The 22,846-nt window shown below is 39.6% G+C and overlaps 1 protein-coding gene across 2 annotated transcripts in view; it reads left to right on the forward strand.

Annotated features, from left to right (window-relative positions):
- CDK19 (cyclin dependent kinase 19) overlaps nucleotides 1-22,122 on the forward strand; it is a 117,319-nt gene extending 95,197 nt beyond the window's left edge. The window contains exons 7-14 of one of the 2 annotated variants that reach the window (XM_072141785.1): nucleotides 452-595; nucleotides 2,823-2,892; nucleotides 4,612-4,684; nucleotides 8,817-8,914; nucleotides 11,452-11,530; nucleotides 12,777-13,028; nucleotides 18,543-18,658; nucleotides 19,167-22,122. In XM_072141785.1, coding sequence (XP_071997886.1) covers nucleotides 452-595; nucleotides 2,823-2,892; nucleotides 4,612-4,684; nucleotides 8,817-8,914; nucleotides 11,452-11,530; nucleotides 12,777-13,028; nucleotides 18,543-18,658; nucleotides 19,167-19,251 — 917 coding nt within the window. In that variant the 3' untranslated portion in view covers nucleotides 19,252-22,122. Of the gene's footprint in view, nucleotides 1-451; nucleotides 596-2,822; nucleotides 2,893-4,611; nucleotides 4,685-8,816; nucleotides 8,915-11,451; nucleotides 11,531-12,776; nucleotides 13,029-18,542 lie in introns of both variants that reach the window. The other variant, XM_072141786.1, reaches the window with a different exon arrangement.
- The last annotated feature ends 724 nt before the right edge of the window (nucleotides 22,123-22,846 follow it).

The following is a 22,846-nucleotide window of genomic DNA, read 5'->3' on the forward strand; positions in this document are numbered from 1 at the left end:
GCGGGAATTCGGTGCTTGCCGGCCGGCAGAAGGGGCGGGCGGCAGCTCAGTGCCAGCAGGCGCAGGGAGTCTCGTTCAGGCTGGAGTGCGGGCCGGAGGGCGGGTGGGAGAACGGTGCGGGCCGACTGGCAGGAGCACGGTGCCGCCCCCTCGTACAGCAGGAGGCGCGCCGCCTGAAGCGAGATTCTCAACTCGCCTCATGGCAGGTGCGCCCGTGCTTACCGGATAGCAAAGCACAAAAATATATACAGTTCATATTATTCAGTGTCCAAGGTGGCAAACTCACCGCCTCTACATGGTAAAAACGACTCTGTTCAACTTTGTATTTCGTTTTACTGCTTTTCATTCTTTTTCATGCATTCAATTTTTTCATTTTTTTGTAATTTCAAAATGTTAGTTTATATAAAGCAGATATTAATACTTATGGTAAGACGCCATTTTATTTTAACAGATATCTGGGCCATTGGTTGCATTTTTGCTGAATTGTTAACATCAGAACCGATTTTTCATTGCCGTCAAGAAGATATCAAGACAAGTAACCCATTTCATCATGACCAGCTGGATCGGATATTTAGTGTAATGGGATTTCCTGCAGGTATATGACTTTCTATACTTTCTAGCACTGAAGCATTAAAATAAGTATATAATCTATTTTGGTACCTTACCACAACAGTTTAAAAGAGTATTAAATGTAAACATTTAAAAATATTTATTTCCACATCTCCAAATTTATCTGGAATTCTAAACAACTGTATAGAGTGTTTTGACGCAAGCGTTTGGTTGGAATGTCTCCCCCCAACTTTGCTTTCTATTATAAAGCAGCTCAGTTAGCACAACTTGCCCATATTCCCACTGCTCATGGTGCCCATAGAAGAATTTCTCTAGAATCTCTACTACTATACCAGTTCTCTCTCCCTGGCCTCATTTGGACACTAGGCCATTTTCACTACATTCCTTAAAGGGCACCTACCACCACAAATCTACCTATAAAGGTAGATTGGGTGGTAGGTGGATCAATGGGACGTGAGGATAGCCCTTTTAAGGGCTAATCCTCACGTCCCTGCACTTTTTTGATAACTTTTATTAGATATTTATTCAAATTTACTTATGCGGCTACTGGGGCGTGGAGTAGCCGCATATGAGATTACACGAGGCGGCTACTCCACGCCCCGGTAGCCACTTTACCCCTCCTACTCACCCATCTTCGGCGCGCAGCTCCGCGCCCTTGTCCGGCGAACCTGCCGTCTGCGCATGCGCAGAAGAGCAGGCCCGCCCCTGCGCGGTCACTGCTCCGAAACAGGCGCGGGCCTGCTCTCCTGCGCATTTGCAGACGGCAGGATCGCCGGACGAGGGCGCGCAGCTATGCGGAGCTGCGCGCCGAAGATGGGTGAGTAGGAGGGGTAAAGTGGCTACCGGGGCGTGGAGTAGCCGCCTCGTGTAATCTCATATGCGGCTACTCCACGCCCCAGTAGCCGCATAAGTAAATTTTAATAAATATCTAATAAAAGTTATCAAAAAAGTGCAGGGACGTGAGGATTATCCCTTAAAAGGGCTATCCTCACGTCCCATTGATCCACCTACCACCCAATCTACCTTTATAGGTAGATTTGTGGTGGTAGGTTCCCTTTAAAGGGAACAACATGTGACTTGTCTGTGCTGCAGACTCCTCAGATCTTAGCTCCTACTTTTGTGCTCCTGTAGAGGAGCTGTACAGTAGCACAAAGGTGGGGACTGAGGAGCTGAGGAGTGAATCCACACTTGTCTAACCACCGTCAGAGGTTGTGACAAGCTAGGTGATATGGTCCACATATGGTGGCATTGTCGTGGTGGGAGTGCTCTGGAATAGCATCAAGACCCTTATCCAACCACTACTAGGTCACTCAATTCCTTAACCTCCCTTTGTACACTTATTAGGAGATAAACCAGGGAGAGTTCACAACAAAGCCCACCGCCCAGTTCAGTTTATTGCATTCTCTACTAGGAGTAAATGTGTACACATACATAATGGGGAGGACATTTATCTGCTGTCACTTTTTTTGCGGCACAGGTTCCAGCCTTCTGTCTAACTGGTCACCAGCTGTGCTTGTGTAAATTTTACATCAAGGCCTGGCTAGTGTAGAATTGCGCATTTTATCGCAACTTCGATTTGCGCAACTATCGAAGCCTGGCGTGGAGGTGGCGTAATGGGAAAAATAATCGCATTACCTGGTGGTTTGCTAGGTATTATGATTATTTCAGGGCTGGTGTAAAATCCCTGATAGATGTCCCCCAATGTTTCTTGGAGTTTGTATGTTATAATTTAGCATTGTGCATTTCTACCATATATTAATAAAATATACCATGTGAGAATCACATAACCTCTTTCATACTTCATCTTGCTGCTAAGTTAATGCCAGAAAAGCAAAATATTGGAAAGTAAACATTACAACGTAAATGCGGTTGCTTTCTGTGTCGCAGCCAGAACATTGTGTTCACAGACATAGCTGTTATATGATTACCCACTTCCACCCCATATAGGGTTTATCGGCCAATAGACATTCATATCTTTACTCTCAAAGGTATCTGGACAGTTGACAGGTGATCATCAACACCATTATCCCTCTTTGCGTGGGTCATATGATGAGATACCTAATGAAACTACGGTACTTCCAGAAAAAGTTCATTGGTCATGCAGCATTCTCTAATCATGTTTTATATGACTTTATCTTCATGCTACTTTGTTCCATTTCTAAATATAAGGTGTCCCTAGAAATGAGCTCATACATTATTTTTGTGATATGAATTGTTCCCAGTAAAATAGTAAAACATTGCTGTCTGTTCAGATAAGGACTGGGAAGATATAAGAAAAATGCCAGAATATCCTACTCTTCAAAAAGACTTCCGAAGAACCACGTAAGTTTTCATATGAATTTCCCAAAGAAGTCTTTTTAAAGAAATGCTTTGTCTATGCATCATATAGAAATGGTACAAAAATTCTTCCATATTTTGTGCAGTTAACAGTCCAAAATAATATTGAGGGTTTTTTTTTTAATACTGATGACCAATCCTTACACCCAGCCTATCAACTGTTATAAGCAGTCAGTGCTCAGAGAATAGAGTTGGAAGCAGACAGCTCCATTCTTTATATAGGAATGTATAAGTAATTGCAATTCAGCTTCCATTCAATGGATTGTCCAGAGGTTGAAAAACATGGCTGCTTTCTTACAAAAACAGTTCCATATCAGTTAAGCTCCATTCATATTTATACAGCTGAGCTGCATTATTGGGGATATTTTGGTAATGAAGCAGTCATGTTTTTCAGCTTCCGAGGGACCCCTTCAATCTGCAGTAACCAGGTCAGACCTCTATATAGAGAACAAAGCTGTCTGCTTCCTGTTGCATTATCTGTTCATTGACTTTGAATTTTTTTTTTATCAGTGCATATATGAAATCCTGTTCACTTTGCTGTTAAATTGGGAAGATGTTCTGCATGGATTCTGCAGTACAGTATTTCACACCTTATAGCCAGCTGCACATGAACTTGCTCTGTTGCCATTGAGGAGATAAGAAAACAATGGCACTGTCGAAAAACTGTATGCTGTGTACTTCATAGTACTAATAGATGTAGGGGGCAGTGAAATGGTTCCAATCGGGTTCCTAAACATTTCTACATATTCACAAACAAAAGAAAATAGAGGCTTCACTCAGGCCAAAACTGAGAATGCCCCACTGGGCAATGACCCTTCCCAAGCCAGTGTTGAAGAGAAAGCATGGATTGTATGGGCTTGAGAAAGCACAGATTGCCCAAAACGGGCTGTTGCTCAGTGGAGTGTCTGCCATTCTCATGTTTGTCCCAAGAGCAGAATAAAGCATTTTTATGGTTTTGTTGGAGCCGAAGTAGCACAAGCGGCGAAACAACAGGCACTCCTCACCAGTGACATGTCTCTACCATCCTCCCTCTATGTCTTTGCATATGTGAGTATGTTCATAATTATAGTATAAATTGAAGATTCAAGACAGCTTTGAGTGCCTTTCTTTTTTTATCTGCTTTTAATATTGCTATAAGGACTGTCTGTAAGGAATAGAGCACAACCCTAATTTAAGTCGGCTTCTTAGATGTATGTAAAAAATATTAACTGTCCATAACTTCCCCAAATAGAAGTAACCCACCAAGCAGTGCCATCCACATTTTCTTGTTGTTTATGTTTAAAGCATAAAAAAACTTTCCTTTCGGGATTGGGTCATTTAGTAGTAACGGATAAATTAGCTGGAATTGGCTGTACTGGTTCTTCAGAGAACCATGTACAAGCTACAAATACATTTACCAAATATGTGTTGTATAAGGAGCTATAATGGAGCAGTATACTACTTTTCTGCCTAAACTCTGTGTATTATTCGAAGTGAAAAGAATAGATCCCAAGAGCTCACTTCAAAGACTGTTAGAACATGTCTGTTTTTATTGTAATACTTTTCTTGGGACAAGAAACTTCGCTGGTCGTGGGCACTTTGAATATTATACTTGGCTGTTTCAAATGTATGATTTAATGTTTGTGAAACATTTTCCCATGTGCACTGGACATTTTATAGCCATTAAATCATCTTTATATAATTCTGTATACATTTATGTTGTAGGTATGCGAACAGTAGCTTAATAAAATACATGGAAAAGCACAAGGTAAAGCCTGATAGTAAAGTTTTTCTACTGGTAAGTGATTTAATTTCTATAATGTTACTCTTTACTGTTGTGGAATGAAATAGCTTCTAAACAAAAGCTTAAAGTAATTATGTTAAAAATATAATATCATATAACACAATTTACTCTCATGTAAGGACATCATTGTACAACAACATGTCTATTCTCCTAAAACAGTACACAAATGTGTTTTCCCATTTGACTACTTAAAGTGCTTAAAGAGTACCTCAGACTTATAGATCGCTATTTATCAATGTGTACAAATAATGTTTGATCTGGGGCACATATTTTAAACTTTGGGTCATAAATTAGAGCAGCGTGAGCCTTACACAATAGTTTGTAAGTGGAGTTTGCCTCAGTAGGTGAGTGGGCGGCTTCCAGATTTAGAAGGAAACAATCCCTAGATTTGGGTCTGCTGAACCAACATGCCATCATGCAGCTGTAATTTATCCTTTTAGCAATGTAAAAATATTTATTTCTGACAGAAAGCCAGAAAAAATAAGTTTAAAATAAGAATTTAAATGAGAAAAGCCTGAATTGGTTTGATCAGGTCACTGTGCATGCCGACGAAAGAGCATCTTTCACCAGCTTTGTCAACTCCAACTCTTCCACCGTTCCAGAATAGTCAATGTCATTCTTTTTGCAAATCCTTTGTCTGTTTCAGCCCTGGACCACCAAAGAGAGTCTATATAGCATGCTGATCACTAAAATTAGGTAAATTAGTCTCTGTAGGGCAATCCTGGGCTGTAACAAGTAGTCTAGCTCCACCAATCTGACTGTAGAGGCCGAAAATAATTACCGTATATTCCGGCGTATAAAACGACCTGCCCTACTTTCCTGTTTAAAATATAGAGTTTAAGATATATTCGCCGTATAAGACTACCCCTTTTCCAACGCATACAAAACACCGGTAAAAATTAAAAAAAAAACAGATTTGATTTTAACATGGTCCTTTTTTTAATTTAAATTCTTATGACATGCAGGTATATAGCAGGAAAACTGTCGCTCATAAACATAAGGCATACAACAACAACATTAGCATCGTCCATTTTACTGTAAATGTTACCATACTGTACCTTAAATTTTTATTTTATTAAATATTCCATGCCATGTACTCAGAAGCGGGAAAAAAATTCCAAATGCAATGAAAATGGTGAAAAAACGCATTTGCGGCATTTTCTTGTGGGCTTGGATATTACGTCTTTCACCGAGCGCCCCAAATGACATGCTTACTTTATTCTTTGGGTCGGTACGATTAAGGGGATACCAAATTTGTATAGGTTTTATAATGTTTTCATACATTTACAAAAATGAAAACCTCCTGTACAATTATTTTTTTGATTTTGCCAACTTCTGGCGCTAATAACTTTTTTATACTTTGGTGTACGGAGCTGTGGATGGTGTCATTTTTTCAAAATTTGATAATATTTTCAATGATATCATTTTTAGGACTGTACGACCTTTTGATCACTTTTTATAGATTTTTTTATATTTTTCAAAATGGCAAAAAAGTGCCATTTTCGACTTTGGGCGTTACGGGGTTAAACGCATTGAAAAACCGTTATCATATTTTGATAGATCGGGCATTTTCGGACGCGTCGATACCTGATGTATTTATGATTTTTACTGTTTATTTATATTTATGTTAGTTCTAGGGAAAGGGGGGTGATTTGAAATTTTAGGTTTTTTTAATTCTAATTTTTTTAAATTTTTATTTATACTATTTTTCAGACTCCCTAGGGTACTTTAACCCTAGGTTGTCTGATCGATCCTATCATATACTGCCATACTACTGTATGGCAGTATATGGGGATTTTCCTCATTCATTACAATGTGCTATCAGCACATTGTAATGAAGGGGTTAAAACGAAATAGCCTTGGGTCTTCGGAAGACCCGAGGCTACCATGGAGACTGTTCACCGCCCCCGATGAAGTCACGGGAAGCGGCGATCCCAGGTAAGATGGCGGCGCCCATGCGTCTCTATCTTTTTGAGGCTGCCGGCAGCTTTGCCGGCAGCCCACGCTGTGAAAACACCCGCGATCGGTGCTAGCACTAAGTGAGTCACACATATTAAAATTTGCATTGACCTGCCTCTTTGCATCCTCCTTTCCTGTCTGCATTAGTATATAAGAATAGTTGCATCACTTTGGGAAACACAATCAACATCAGCACCATCCAATCACCCACTGCTGCTGCTTTCAAGGGGGGGCGAAGGAAAAGAACGACTCATCCCACTGTATGTGAATACAGTGGGATAGGTCCTAATTGTCCATTTGCTATCCTTAAAGGGAACCTGTCACCAGGAGACCCGTTTTTAGCACTCCCCCAGTCCCCACAGAGCAAAGTACATATACTGCCAAAGTGTTTTTGTATTAAAAATAGGTTTTACAGAAAAAAAGATATGTTATAGTGTACCTTTCATTAGCATCTGCTGTGTGACTAGGCAGTTGCCTTTTGGGACCATGAAAAAAAAAAACTAGAAGGTGTTACACTGCTTGACAATATTCTGGTAGTGGTTTATTAGGTCAATTGCTGACGACAGGTTCCCTTCAAATAATTATAGGGGCTGGAGAAATATTTCCATCTGTGTCAGAGTATGTGAAAAATGTACCTATTTAAGAATGTAGGAGATGTGGTTTGTGAAGGTGGCAAGGGGTTCCTCCCATAGTACCGTAGACTACTTTCCTTATTATTGGTTCTTAGTAGACTGATGAAGTGACAAAATCTTTTTCGTGATGATAGAGTTAAACTTAGTGTTTCATTATCGCACATTTTGCACCTTGTATTATTGGGAGCTGTATTGCTGGGGTTAAACCAAGCTCCTGCCTTCATTATTCATGACTTGCATTAGAACAGCTCTGTGCTTTGATTGCTGTGTCAGTGCCATTAAGGCTCATCATGATTTACTTTGTCATATATAAAATGTGCTTACCTACACATGTTCTAAATCTGATCTCACAAATATTTATAAGCAACCCTCCTATTTCAGAGCATTTCCCACAAACCACCTTCTTTTACCTGATGACAAAAACATTTTGTAACCTCTAAAGAGGAGTAAGCATTGTATATTATGTCTCGATTAATTATTCAACCCTTCATTTAGTAAGCTGAAGAACAGTGTATTGATATTGATCCATTCTTGCTAATTGCATATTGTAACAGCAGTGCTAAATATATCACAGAGTAATGAGAGTACAGTATATAGTGTGCGTCATTGACATTCAGCCTCACAGAACCAGTATTTTACACTATGAGAAATGAGTGTTACCACTTAACTCCTTAGTGAGGTGGCCTGAAAAGGATTTAACAACCTAGGCATTTTTACCAAATTTTTCATTTTTAGTTTTATGTGGGGTTAAAATTGGAAAAAAGACTGTTTGTCATTTATATTATATATTTTCAAATTTTCAAATTAACTCAAAATGAACATTATAAATGAATTCCCTATTTTGTTTTGGTTGTTTTGATGTTTTGATATATAACATGTATAGTCTCGGGCAGTCAAAGAAGAGTTAAAATTCATATAAAAATGTAATAAAAAAATACTGTATTTACAAAGTTAGACTATATCAAAGGATAATGCAAGTCACTTTCTATAGGTAGTCACTACCTGCTTTTTTTTTTTTTTTTTAAATGTATTTGCTATTTGGGTCTGCCTATGCTCCAGATTGGGGGAGATGCATCAACCTGTCTTTTCCAGAATTCTGGGGCAATATCCTCCTAAAATGCTAAGCGCCACTTTTGTTACAGGTTTTAGACCGTTTTCGGACAGTTTTACAACTTGTCTGAAAAGGGGGCATAGCCTTGGGAAAAGGGCATGGTCTAGCTTAGTCGGCAGAATATGTAGTTGGTGTGCCATAAAACTCAGCCGAGCTGGTCTAATGTCCAACTCAACACTCTTGCACCAGCATAATTTATTTGGCGCAAAATACAACTGTGCAGTGAGACTCCACCGGTCTGTTCACCGACCATTTTAATCCCAACCACTGAGTTTATTGTCAGAGCCAGGACTTTAAAATAGAAGCAACTGATCCAACAAAGAAGGAAAATCACCACATTGATTAGTGTCCTGCAGTAAATTAACACATGGTTTCCAATTTTTGTGTGTGTGGTTTGATTTTTAAAACAATATTTGATTTTTAGCTTCAAAAACTTCTAACTATGGACCCCACAAAAAGAATCACATCCGAGCAAGCTTTACAGGATCTCTACTTTCAAGAAGATCCTCTGCCTACATCTGAGTAAGTATTCTCATCAGATCATTCTACGCATTTCTTATTATGTTCTGCCTACGCACTTTGCCATAAATCACAATATTGTGTCCTGTGGAGCCAACAATCTCTGCACTTACGCAATACGTCATTTGACTGGTAGAAAATATAACAGTTTTATTGACTCTGAGCTTGACATTCAAATAATATGCTCTTGCTTTTAAATTGCTGTCAGAACTGGTAAAAAAGAAGATAAGAGAAACACATTCTTATTTTATTGAAAGTAATGTGTGTGCACACTGGAAACAGACATTTTTAAGAAACTTTGTGTAGCATTTGTGTGTATATGTATACATTATGTATATACACTCACCGGCCACTTTATTAGGTACACCATGCTAGTAACGGGTTGGACCCCCTTTTGCCTTCAGAACTGCCTCAATTCTTCGTGGCATAGATGCAACAAGGTGCTGGAAGCATTCCTCAGAGATTTTGCTCCATATTGACATGATGGCATCACACAGTTGCCGCAGATTTGTCGGCTGCACATCCATGATGCGAATCTCCCGTTCCACCACATCCCAAAGATGCTCTATTGGATTGAGATCTGGTGACTGTGGAGGCCATTTGAGTACAGTGAACTCATTGTCATGTTCAAGAAACCAGTCTGAGATGATTCCAGCTTTATGCCATGGCGCATTATCCTGCTGAAAGTAGCCATCAGATGTTGGGTACATTGTGGTCATAAAGGGATGGACATGGTCAGCAACAATACTCAGGTAGGTTGTGGCGTTGCAACGATGCTCAATTGGTACCAAGGGGCCCAAAGAGTGCCAAGAAAATATTCCCCACACCATGACACCACCGCCAGCCTGAAACGTTGATACAAGGCAGGATGGATCCATGCTTTCATGTTGTTGACGCCAAATTCTGACCCTACCATCCGAATGTCGCAGCAGAAATTGAGACTCATCAGACCAGACAACGTTTTTCCAATCTTCTACTGTCCAATTTCGATGAGCTTGTGCAAATTGTAGCCTCAGTTTCCTGTTCTTAGCTGAAAGGAGTGGCACCCGGTGTGGTCTTCTGCTGCTGTAGCCCATCTGCCTCAAAGTTCGACGTACTGTGCATTCAGAGATGCTCTTCTGCCTACCTTGGTTGTAACGGGTGGCGATTTGAGTCACTGTTGCCTTTCTATCAGCTCGAACCAGTCTGCCCATTCTCCTCTGGCTTTAACAAGGCATTTCCACCCACAGAACTGCCGCTTACTGAATCTTTTTCGGACCATTCTCTGTAAACCCTAGAGATGGTTGTGCGTGAAAATCCCAGTAGATCAGCAGTTTCTGAAATACTCAGACCAGCCCTTCTGGCACCAACAACCATGCCACGTTCAAAGGCACTCAAATCACCTTTCTTCCCCATACTGATACTCAGTTTGAACTGCAGGAGATCTCTGAATCTCTGAACGCACAGTACGTCGAACTTTGAGGCAGATGGGCTACAGCAGCAGAAGACCACACCAGGTGCCACTCCTTTCAGCTAAGAACAGGAAACTGAGGCTACAATTTGCACAAGCTCATCAAAATTGGACAGTAGAAGATTGGAAAAACGTTGCCTGGTCTGATGAGTCTCGATTTCTGCTGCGACATTCGGATAGTAGGGTCAGAATTTGGCGTCAACAACATGAAAGCATGGATCCATCCTGCCTTGTATCAACGGTTCAGGCTGGTGGTGGTGGTGTCATGGTGTGGGGAATATTTTCTTGGCACTCTTTGGGCCCCTTGGTACCAATTGAGCATCGTTGCAACGCCACAGCCTACCCGAGTATTGTTGCTGACCATGTCCATCCCTTTATGACCACAATGTACCCGGTGAGTGTATATATATATATAATATATATAGTTCCCCATTTCTGCCTTCTTTGTGGGATTGGGAATGGTTAAGTAGTGTATACTTTCATCTAATTACATTCAATGTTGCATCCTCACATTAAGTTACAGGGTTTTTTTCAAGCTGTAAAGAGCATGTATAGATAATAATTTAGTGAAAGAGCCATACTTGCTTGGTGCTCCAGCCCCGCGCGTCACTTGGCACACAAGCAGAACACTTTTGCAGCCACTTGCTTGCTGCATCGGTGGTGTCAGGACATGTGACACATAAAGTTGTCAGTACCACATCACCATTGTAAATATACAAGACTAGCTCGTAGACCAGCCAATGATCACTGGAATAGTAAGGGATTATGAGGTAAATGTTTATGGTATCCCAAATGCAGTCTCACAATTAATTTCTAAAGCTGGAAAATACAGTTTAAAATTTCTTTAATTAATTATAATCAATTTTACTCCATTGAAATACATTAAACAGGAAGGTAGATCAATTTATTTGAAGTGATTTTGTGTAAAGTCCACAGGCTATCTTTCAATCTTACAACACTTGCAACTTGTTTATGTAAAAAATTTGTACAGAATATTAGTTTCTATAGGCAGATTTATTGTTGTTATCATGTTAATCTACATTGTGACGTTTAATTGCCTGCTTTATGCTTACATATTTTATTTCATCAGTGTGTTTGCAGGGTGTCAAATACCATATCCAAAACGGGAATTTTTAAATGAAGAAGAACCAGAAGAAAAAGCTGACAAGGTGTGTTCATCACTAAGAAATTCTGTGCTTTTCCAGACCTATGCAAAGCTGGATTTCATCATCACAGGCAACACATTATATGCCTTTACACAGCTCATACACTGAGTGTATCTGTAGACACATCCAAAGGCATATTTTTTCCTCATTCTGACCAGTATACATTGCATCCTGTAGGAGACAACGGATGGAAAGACGCAACAAGTTTCATCTTTTCATTCTGATCTCTCCTGCTGAGCAACATAAATGTTGAGTGGAGGACATTAGTGTCTGTTGGATGGATGCAAAGTATTGCATCTCCCTTTCCTGCCTGCATTAGTATATAAGAATAGTTCTATCACTTTGGGAAACACAATCAACATCAGCACCATCCAATCACCGACTGCTGCTGTTTTGAAGGGGGATCAAAGGAAAAGAAAGACACATTCCACTGTGTGTGCATACAGCGGGATACGTCCTAATTGTCCATTTGCTATCCTTAAAGGGGACCTGTCATCAGAAATTTGTCTAATAAACCAATACCAGTTTGTTGTGAAGCAGCTCAATTCCCTCCTAGATCATGTAACTTTCACGGCCCAGTGTTATGGCCTCTTCCAGAAAATAATTTCTGAGATGTAAATTGGTTGCATAAAGTCATGGAGTTGGAGTGTTTAGTACTTAAGTCAAGATCTCTCCACCTCAGAACACCTCCTCTGCTGTGATGGATATCATGCACCTGACTTTGGGAGATCTGGTTATTGATGTCTCTGGATGCAGGGCCTTCAATCACAGTGAGGGTGTTGTGAGGCAGGGGGAGCTTGACTTCAGTTTTAAACTCTCTGCCTCCTTGACTTTATTCACCCATTTTACATCTCAATTGAAAGAAACATGATCTGTAAGGTGTTCAGATGCTTAGCAACATACTGTTTGTGGTTTACAAGGTCAATTTCTGCTGACAGGTTTCCTTTATTCTGTCACATGGCCTCTATGTAGCACTTCCTAATTGAAGTGAAGTGGTCTGCGCTGCAATACCAATAGACCAACAGACATGTAAGTGGTTCATTTCATTAGTCCAGACAACCCCTGTTTTACTCATTTACAGTACTGGAACAGGTATTGTCTAGCTTGGTTCAATATGTATGAATATACAAAAATTTCCATATGATTGCGGTTTCAGTCACTTCTTACTCATTACTATTGGATTCTGTGCTCCCTGGGCTTACATTCTTCATACATGTATTTCCATACCTACTTGTTTTCATGTTTTCAGAATCAACAGACACAAAATCAGCACCAGCAACAAGCAGCAAACCAACAGCAGACAGCTGCTCAGCAGCAACAGGTTCAGCAGCAGAACAGCAGTCAGACCAACGGTACAGGGGGAGCAGGAGCAGCAACAGCAGCAGCACTCCAACACAGCCAAGACTCCAGTCTTAACGCTGGACCCCCAAACAAGAAACCACGCATGGGGCCTTCAGCTGCTAATTCTGGTGGCCCTTCTCTAATGCCTTCCGAATATCAGGTACTGCTGAATTTCTTTGGCCAAGGCCCTTTACAGACCCCTTAAATAGTTTACTTTGGTTAATTGTGTTTAGAATAAATAATATATATTTCAGACTAGGCAAAATTATGAGCGTCTATGAAAATTTTCCTTCTGTATGCCTTTATTCATAAATTGGAATTTTGTTCTTATAACGCCAATCTCACACATAAGTCTGGAGTGATGTAAAACACAAATCTTTTATTATGATTTATTTAGAGATTTTTTTAAAAGATTTAAGTACATTTTTTACCCTACACCCAGACTTAGAGACATTTAAAAAAACTTTTAGATAAAGAATAGTTAATTATGAAAATTGTAATATCACAGGAAAATGCCTCAACTCCCTCTCCATTTATTAGCCCTCTCCAAATTCTCAGTTGCTCAGATCAGTGTTCAGTGATGGTCAGACAAGTGTGACAAGCAGCTCTGTAAAGAATACTTGGAGGAGATAACAGTATGATCTTTATTCACATCTACACTGTTCAGTACTGGTAAAACTTGACAAAAAAATGCAAAAAACATTGCTGTTATCTGATGCAACATGTCCAAGTCTCCTCACTAGGTTTAGCTTCCACTGTCCATAGATTTCAGTGAATTGCAGCCTCTCTTTATTGCAGACAGATGCTATTTTTCTCTGATAAAAAATATATTACAAAGTTTATTACATCCTTATTAAAGGGGTTGTCCACTTTACGCACATTATAGCAAATTATTAATATTCAAAAATACAATTGACTGGTTTCAAAGCTTTTAGATTGTTACTGCCCGAGGAGGGAAGCCCTGGCCGGTGGCTATATCTCCGTGCACAGTCCCAGATGTTTCCGTGTGGTGATGTCACCGAGCTACGGCAAGTCCAGAGGGACAGAATTCCAACGCGTTTTGGAGGTGATTACTGTCTCCTTCGTCAGGGAATCCTGTTGCTGTGCGGTTATCGTTCTTTATAGCCAGGAACCAGGTGAGTGAATCATGTGTAAAAGTATATGTATGTGTTATTTTAAAAGTTTATCCCACATTATTATTACAATGGATTGTAGTGATGATAACATTTTAAAATGTGATACCTTTTATTTCATAATTATAAAAATATCGTGCATATGACAACGTAAAAAATACTTAACTAGAAGATGTATGAAATTAAAAAAATGTATAAAAAATATATCAAAAATGAATAAAATCATTCTTCAATAAAAGACAAATATGATGTTTTTTCGTCATGTGTCATCCAAGTCTACATGAATCCAAATAATAAAATTTTTTGATTGAGGCCCATCGGGGCCAACGAGTCAAGTAGAAATATCCACCTGCTCTCCACTCGTGACATTTGTGCAAAATAATTGCCTCCTCTCATACTAAGGTGGATCTTTTCTATTGCAAAAAAATGTGATCCTTCATGTCAAGGAGATATTAATTGTGAATGTATAAGATTGGTTTAACTATAGGGTAATTACAAACTTTGTTTAAATATTTGGCATCTATTGAAGCGTCCAGGCAGCTTTTATGACATCCTGGAGCTTTAACAGCCTGATAACCTCTGAACTGAAGACTGGTCTGTTCAGACCCCAAAGGACATTTGGTCTCCCTACCCCCCCTCTTCTGCATCAGTATTTGGAAACAAAAGACTGTTTAAATATTCCTGGACTCTCCCCCCTCATTAAAACTTTGCCCAATCCTGAATGACCCTCTGGACTAATTAATGAATGGGAGGTTCTGAAATCTGAACCAAACTGAGAAGTTATAAAACAATATGAAATCCAGGAATTGGTGTTCACATTTTGGGGGCTGCTTGACAAGCTGAGTGTGTTCCTCATTTCTCCCACCTCCAGGGATCAGGATTTACTTTAAGTTTGTAAGTTTCTGTTATTTTTCTCCCTTTTTATTTTATAACTGTTTTGCCGTGTTGTGTGTCATTTTATTTTGTAATTCTTTTGTTTTTAATATCTTTTTATGCACTGATCAACTTTTTGTAATTAAAGCTTTTCACTTTAATTTTGGTCCCTGTATGCTCTGCGAACTCATAGCCTTGTGAAGTGTGCTTAGCTGTGTGACTGCTAGAGTGCTGAGTGTGCATGTCTAGTGGTGTGACAAGGTGACTGCTTGAGAGCAAGAATTGATGTAGAGTGGGATACTTATTGGTCCCAGTATAAATGCAATAAGTGGTGGCAGCGGGTCTGGTTCTGGTGCTGGAGCTGTATGAGGTGTGATTTAGGCTCAATTTGTGTCCTGAGTGAAAGGTGAGCGCAAATTTGAGTAGGCTAAATTAACCCGTACAGTTGCACCCCACGTCACGTGACGAGGCGGCGGCGTCCTCGCCGTGACACTTCAAATCGTCTTTGATGAATTTTTTTGCAATGTTTAGATAAGGGATGTTCTTCTACTTCTTTTTTGATATTTCTTCTATGCTCATTAATACAATCTTTTAAATTTATTTTGGTGCGGCCAACATATAATTTATTACATGGACTTTTAATGCAGTATATTACTCCCTTCGTGCGACAATTCTAATTTCATACATCTTCTAGTTAAATATTTTTTACGTTGTCATATGTAAGATGTTTTTATAATTATGAAATAAAAGGTATCATGTTTAAAAAAAAAATTATCATCATCACTACAATCCATTGTAATAATAATGTTGGATACATTTTTGTAATAACACATACATATACTTTTACACATGATTCACTCACCTGGTTTCTGGCTATAAAGCATGATAAATGCACAGCAACAGGATTCCCTGACGAAGGAGACAGTAATCGCCTCCGAAACGTGTTGGAATTGTGTCCCTCTGGACTTGCCGTAGCTCGTTGACGTTACCACACGGAAACATCCGGGACTGTGTACGGAGGTATAGCCACCGGCCGGGTCTTCCCTCCACGTGCAATAACAATCTACAAGCTCGGAAACCAGTTGATTGATTCAACAGCAACAAGGATATACCAAAGAATCCCACGACTGCAACCCTTCAGATCGCCCATAGTACCCCGCGACCTGGCCGGACAGTTAACTACAGTCACAAATACAGGTACCAACATTAACCCACGCTATACATACACTTAACACCTTGGTAGATAACAGACAGGTGTTATAGCATGATTATATAGTTGGTGTACGTTCTGATTTTCGTCACCGTATTACTGTCGTAGTTATATGTGATTTATGGGTATTCTCCTTCATCCTCCATTGTATTTTTGAGCATTTAATGTGGTCCTCTTATGGTTAGCCACTTGGCAGTTTGGGTGCAGGTCACCATTCATTGATACTAGCGACACTATTAACATTCATTAATATTCCCAAGTAGTTGCGCCAAATCCGAACAATTGTATAAATTATTAATATTGTTTGTACAATGAAAACTTGTACAATTTTCCATTATGCCTCATATCTCATGACAATGGACCAGTGTTTATCTAAGTCAGTAAACAATGAAGTTTTCTGTTGCAGGACAGCAAGCAGAGATGTATAAAACTGTAAAGAATTGATACAGAAAGTATATTGGAAACTTTTAATACTTTTCATTACACAAACAATATCAATTAGTTGCTGGAATGTGCTTAAAGTGGACAACTACTTTAACTATTCATCTAAACACACTTTTGGAATTCAGTTGCTCTTTAGTGTGGATGAATCAGGTTTCCAGTTTTATATTTTATGTCCCCCAAATAAAGCAGCATGTCAGTAGATTTAAAGGGATCATCCAGGATTTTAAAAACACGGCTTTCTTCTAAAAATCATATCTGTCTGTGGATTTTCTTAGGTGTTGCAGCCCAGCTGTACAAATATATTCACCAAATATAACCCATAGACAAATGTGACATGGGCTCTGAAATTATGCAGCCATATATCTTTTTCATTAAAGGAGTTTTCCCATGAACAAAAGTTAGGCCCTACCCATGCCGCGCTCGGCAATCCCTGTCAGCTCCATAGAGATTAATGGAGCAGAACGGTCTTGCTCGGCCGTCTGTTTCATTACTCTGATGGTACGTGGGACCCTATCAGACCCCTCCTTTTCGTGATCTGTGGAGGTCTCACTGATCAGCAAGTTAGGCCCAGCCCTTGGATAGGGCCTAACTTTTGCTTGTGGGAAAACCCCTTTAAAGACCTCTAATGGTATCCTGTCACATTGAAGCAACATTGCAGTATGCGTTCATGACATTAGCTGTGCTTATTCTGAGTTTAGGAGCCCAGTGTGCAGTTCTACTAAGTGATAACCAGCATTTCTGTATGACTGGGTGTGCAGGGATAACAGTCCCAAGTAGTACTGCCCTCTGGATTGCCATTACTAAAGGAAGTACAAAAAAAAACCCTTTATCTAAAGTTATTCATATATCAGTTTAATAATTAAACAACATTAAAAGCCAAGATGGTGCTTATAAAAGAACATTGGGGTGGGATTCATTAAGGCGGCATTTTGTTTCTTTACTGTAGTCTCTGCTAGTTTTCTAACGTCGACTATCGTTAATGTGGCGGGCCGAGCATTCATGCCCTTGCCCACTATCCGACACGCTCAAAGTGGCATTTGGGTCGGAGATTCATGTGCTTTCTCTACCACAAAACTGGGGGAGAAACAGGGGTGTAACTAGAAACAGCAGGGCACCATAGCAAATTTTGTTATGGGGCCCCCCTCTCCCTAGGTGGGAGTCTAAACTAGCAACATAGGTTATACCAGTAATAGCTGATCGATGGGGGTGCAGTTCAATAAGAGCAATGTCTCCCCTAAACTACGGAAAGTGCTGCCTGCTTTTGGCTCTGCCCATCACTTGTTGTGTGTTGCACCCCCACAATCAATTATAAATTACAAATACTTTGGGGTAATTCAGGACCAGTTTACGTCTGTGTTGTGCTTTCAGTTTTCCTATTCCATCAGGAAATGAGAAAGCTGAGAAACAATGGGAGAGATTCATTATGGCTTCTCTCCCAAGCTTTTGGTGGAGAATCCACATGAATCTCCTCGTCACCACAGGTTTTATCAGGTTGGTTCCCAAGCGAAAAGTCACTGGTTTAAATTAAGAGCAGTTTAGAAGAAAACTTCCCAAAAGAGAGAAACTAACATGAAAGTTAGTTTAAAAAACAATAAAGTCCATTCATTGCAAACCCGCCAGGTGGAAGCAATATCAAGTCACTCATCACAAGGTTTATCCATTCTGGTGCAACAAAAAACCTCCATTGTGTTTTACCCGATGTACGTCTATGCTGTATGCTAAATAATGAAAAGTTGATTTTATAAAGACCAAGGAGCCTGCACTGGAGTTTTTTTCCGTTTTCTACTCTGCAAGTATATGCCTTTGCCTTGGGCACTCCGAGCGCAGCTGGCCGGTCCACTGTCAGGTGGGAGAAGTTTGAAGCTGACTACCGTGGGAGTTTAAGTTTGTGTCAAGCATATATGATATTAGTTCCATGATAAGGATTTTACTCACTGATAAAAGTACAGTACATACAATGTTTCAGTGTTGTCACAATTACTAATATTTTGTTTTTTCACTTTAATTCCTAAAGCACTCCTCTTCACGTCTGGGTTACCAAAGCAACATTCAGGGAGCTTCTCAACCCCAGAATACTATGGGTTATTCCTCAACATCTCAACAGAGTTCACAATACCACCAGCCTCACAGGTACTAGTGAAGTGAGCTGTAAGAAGATAACCCAGAGCGAACGCACCATTTATATGAACGTGAATACTTTAGGATGCTTTTTGTAGGCTCTTCCAAACTACAACAGTTCGCCTTGTCTGGTAACTTTAGCAAGAGTTTGGAGAATGTCCATCCTTTATTATCTCCTGAAACCTTCTTGTATTTGTACCGTCTGTCACACTGGTGAGAAAATGTGACTTTATGACAGCACTTATCTTGATTTTATTTTTTAAAGAAAATATTCATTGTGCAGCTTTTCCATACCGTAGCTATGTGAAAGTGAGGCTGAGGAATGGAACCCTATGTCGTGTACAGAAAACCGGAAGCTTTCTAGCTGTTTATAGTTTTGTATATAAGACAAAAAACAAATGCACTTTTTAAGCACTGTGTTCTGTTAACAGAGCATTGCAGTTTTGCATATGGATGTCAAGAACAGGAACTTTTACTGTTCCAAATTTCCTATCTTGATTTTATTTTTTTTTATGAACAGAATTATGAAAAAATATCAACAAGCCTGCATCAGGAAAGAATATATAAATGCAAGATCCAACTCAGGAGTGGCTGTAGTATATTAAACTGTAGTACAATTTATCTGTACAAGTCAAGTCAACCTTTTACCTATTCATACTCAATGCAGATCTACACCTCAGCCTTGTCAGCTGTTCATTTACTATTGTGATGTTTCAACATTTGATTGCGAGGTATCTCTCAAATGCATCATCCAAAGAGTTAAACTGCTTTGCAGAATGTGGACAAATCCTACAGCTCAATATTTTGACATTTACATTTTGGTTCTGAATCTGTGTTTGGTCTTGTGATAATTGTGATACAAAACGGAGTACCCAACAAATTCACATCTTGTACATTCAAAACATACCCACAGGATCTGTGAGATATCTGGAGACCCCCATCTAGTGGCAACAATGTGTGGAGAGGTGTCCAAACATGTTTAGGTTCTCTAATCACTTCCTGGTGACACTAATTTGGAGATGGGAAATATATCTTTAGTGGTATTACACTCAATAAGTAATGATGACTTTGCAGGTCACTATAAAGTTATGTAGACTAACTCATAAGGGGGTTTTCAGTTTCATACATTCCAGTTTTATGTAAATAATCAGTCACATAATGAGGTTAAGTTATGCAATATTCCTATACTTAGTTCTGAGACTGTTTTAACGATATTCACCTGCTAAATATACTTAATTTTTCATTGAACGTTCTCACAGTAGCAGTTTGGGACAATTCATCTGTTTGACAAAGGATCAGTTCAGACATGCCAACATGTAAAGTATAATGAATAGTCTAAACTGCACTATTTTGACCATCAAGGGCAATAAAAATCTAACAAAAGTAGAGACTGATTTGGCAAGCTCTGTGTAGCGCTGTGTAATCTGTGAGTGCTATATAAATAATGGAATTATTTTTAAAATGTTGGCTCAGTATGGAATACTGAAAAGTGATTATAGTATGCAAGATATCCAGCATAGGGCAGCTCACTTTATATGGTTGTGCATTTTTCGACATGGCTTTCCTTATGGGTTACAAAACAGTCATTTTATACTACTGACTTTGAATTTTGCATGGAGGGTGTGGGAGTTGCTTGTACTGTGATGCAGATTCTTCAAATAAATATACAAGATGTGATATTGCCAGGATCGGAAACTATCAGACAGGCTGTCCCCTTACTTCTCCATGCCACATGCCAAGACACAGTAGACAGCGGTAGCAGTGTAAGAACGTTTAGCCTAAATACCAGGAAGGGAGAGAATTTAGTCATTTCGGTGATAAGATAAACTGATATTTGGTTCACAGAGGATTGCCTTCTCATATGGGTAACTGACTGTAACAAACACAAAGAATTTTGGAAAGCTGTGTTTAATATTAAAATAAAAAAGCTGTAAATGCTACAAGTATTGGTGGACAGACTCTAAGATTATAATTAGTATTGCGCAGATGTCTCTGTGCATTATGCATCTATCACCAAGTAATACCATTTATGTATTGTAATCGCACTAGAAATATATATTTTTTACAACGTGACACTGATGTTCCTTACAGTCTCTTTAAAATTTCTAATTCAGGCTAAATTTTCACTTATAAATGGACCTTTCCTAATCTGTTGACAAGGATATATACGAGGAGACAAAATAATGTTTAATGGGAGAAAACCCCACAATGGTCACAGAAATGACTTGAATCTGACAAAAGTAAAACATACATTAAATTTCTATGAAAATTAACAAATGAAAGGCAGACTTGTTTCAACACATTTTTTAGAAAATAAAACTCAGATATGATGGTATCCCGGAAAAAATGTGAGCAAATAGAGATGTTAATTTGCAGTGTGTCGTCTAATTAGCATCATAGGTGTCTACAATCTTGTAATCAGTCAGTGGCCTGTATAAAGCACTACAGCTACTCACTGTGCTGTTTGGTGACATGGTGTGTACCACACTCAAAATGTACCAAAGGAAGCAAAGTGAATAGTTTTCTCAAGAGATTTGAAAAAACAAAAATAGACTAGCATGTTAAAGGAAAAGGTTGTAAGATCTCCAAGAAGCTTGATGTTTTTGTGACTACAGTTGCACATGTTATTCAGAAATGTAAGATTTTGGGACTGTAGCCAACCTCTCTGGACCTGGCCAAAGGAGGACAATTGATGACAAATCAAATAAAAGAATAATATCAATAGTAACAAAAGAGCCCAGAAAAACTTCTAAATAGTTAAAGGTGAACTTCAAGCTCAAGGAACACCAGTGTCAGATCACACCGTCATTTGTTGAGTGAGCCAAAGTGGACTTAATGGGAAAACCAAGAAGGACACCATTACTGAAAATAAAACAGAAAAGAGAGGTAGATAGCAATCCAAGTGCTACTGTGTATTTGGGGAACCTAAAGTTGTTGCTTGCAGTTGATGGTCCAGGTGCACGAACCCAATGTCGATTCATGTAATGGAGGAAGCCACAGCACTCGTAGAATTAAAAAAATCTTGTAGTCTTTATTTAGCAAAACATATTAACATGACGTTTAACACTGTGGCTGTGTGCTGTGGCTTCCTCTATTAAATTAATTGCTGAAAACAAATCATAAAAAAGCAAGATTGAAATTTGCAAAACAACATATTGACAAGCCACAAAACTTCTAGGAAAAGGACAGATGAGACTAAAATGTAAAGTGGCCTGTAATGGGCCCTGACCTAAATCCTATTGAACAGGCATCCTTCAAGCCCCATATAGCTAAAATAGTTTGCTTTTGAGGAGTGGGCAAAAATACCTGCTGAGAGGGGCAGAAGTCTCATTGACAGTTTTAGAAATTGATTGCAGTGATTGTCTCAAAAGGTTGTGCAACAAAATATCAAGTTGAAGGAAATCTACCACTAAATGAAAGTAAAATGAAACTACTTGGATAGCTAAAAAGAGAAAGAGAAAGGACATCTAAAAATAAACGCAAATACAGACAGTGTGGGAAAACTGGAGGGGTACACTATTACATGTATATACAATGCTGGTGTTGGCCAAACACTATCCAGGCCAATGTAACATTATATATGACAGGTACTGCTATTGCAACATGCCCAATACAGAAAAGTAATATTGTACAATGTATTAACACATATTCAGATATACTGTATATACTTGAATATAAGCCGACCCAAGTATAAGCCAAGGTACCTAGTTTTACCACCAAAAACTGGAAAAACCTATTGATTTGAGAATAAGCTGAGGGAGGGAAATGCATTGGTCACAGCCTCCTAGTATATAGCTGCCAGCACCCTTCTGTAGATAGCCAGCCTGCCAGCCCCCTTCTGTAGATAGCCAGCCTGCCAGCCCCCTTCTGTAGATAGCCAGCCTGCCAGCCCCCTTCTGTAGATAGCCAGCCTGCCAGCCCCCTTCTGTAGATAGCCCGCCTGCCAGCCACCTTCTGTAGATAGCCCGCCTGCCAGCCACCTTCTGTAGATAGCCCGCCTGCCAGCCACTTTCTGTAGATAGCCCGCCTGCCAGCCACCTTCTGTAGATAGCCCGCCGGCCAGCCACCTTCTGTAGATAGCCCGCCTGCCAGCCCCCTTCTGTAGATAGCCCGCCTGCCAGCCCCCTTCTGTAGATAGCCCGCCTGCCAGCCCCCTTCTGTAGATAGCCCGCCTGCCAGCCCCCTTCTGTAGATAGCCAG

Source organism: Engystomops pustulosus, chromosome 3 (assembly GCF_040894005.1).
Source record: "Engystomops pustulosus chromosome 3, aEngPut4.maternal, whole genome shotgun sequence".
Classification (NCBI taxonomy): domain Eukaryota; kingdom Metazoa; phylum Chordata; class Amphibia; order Anura; family Leptodactylidae; genus Engystomops; species Engystomops pustulosus.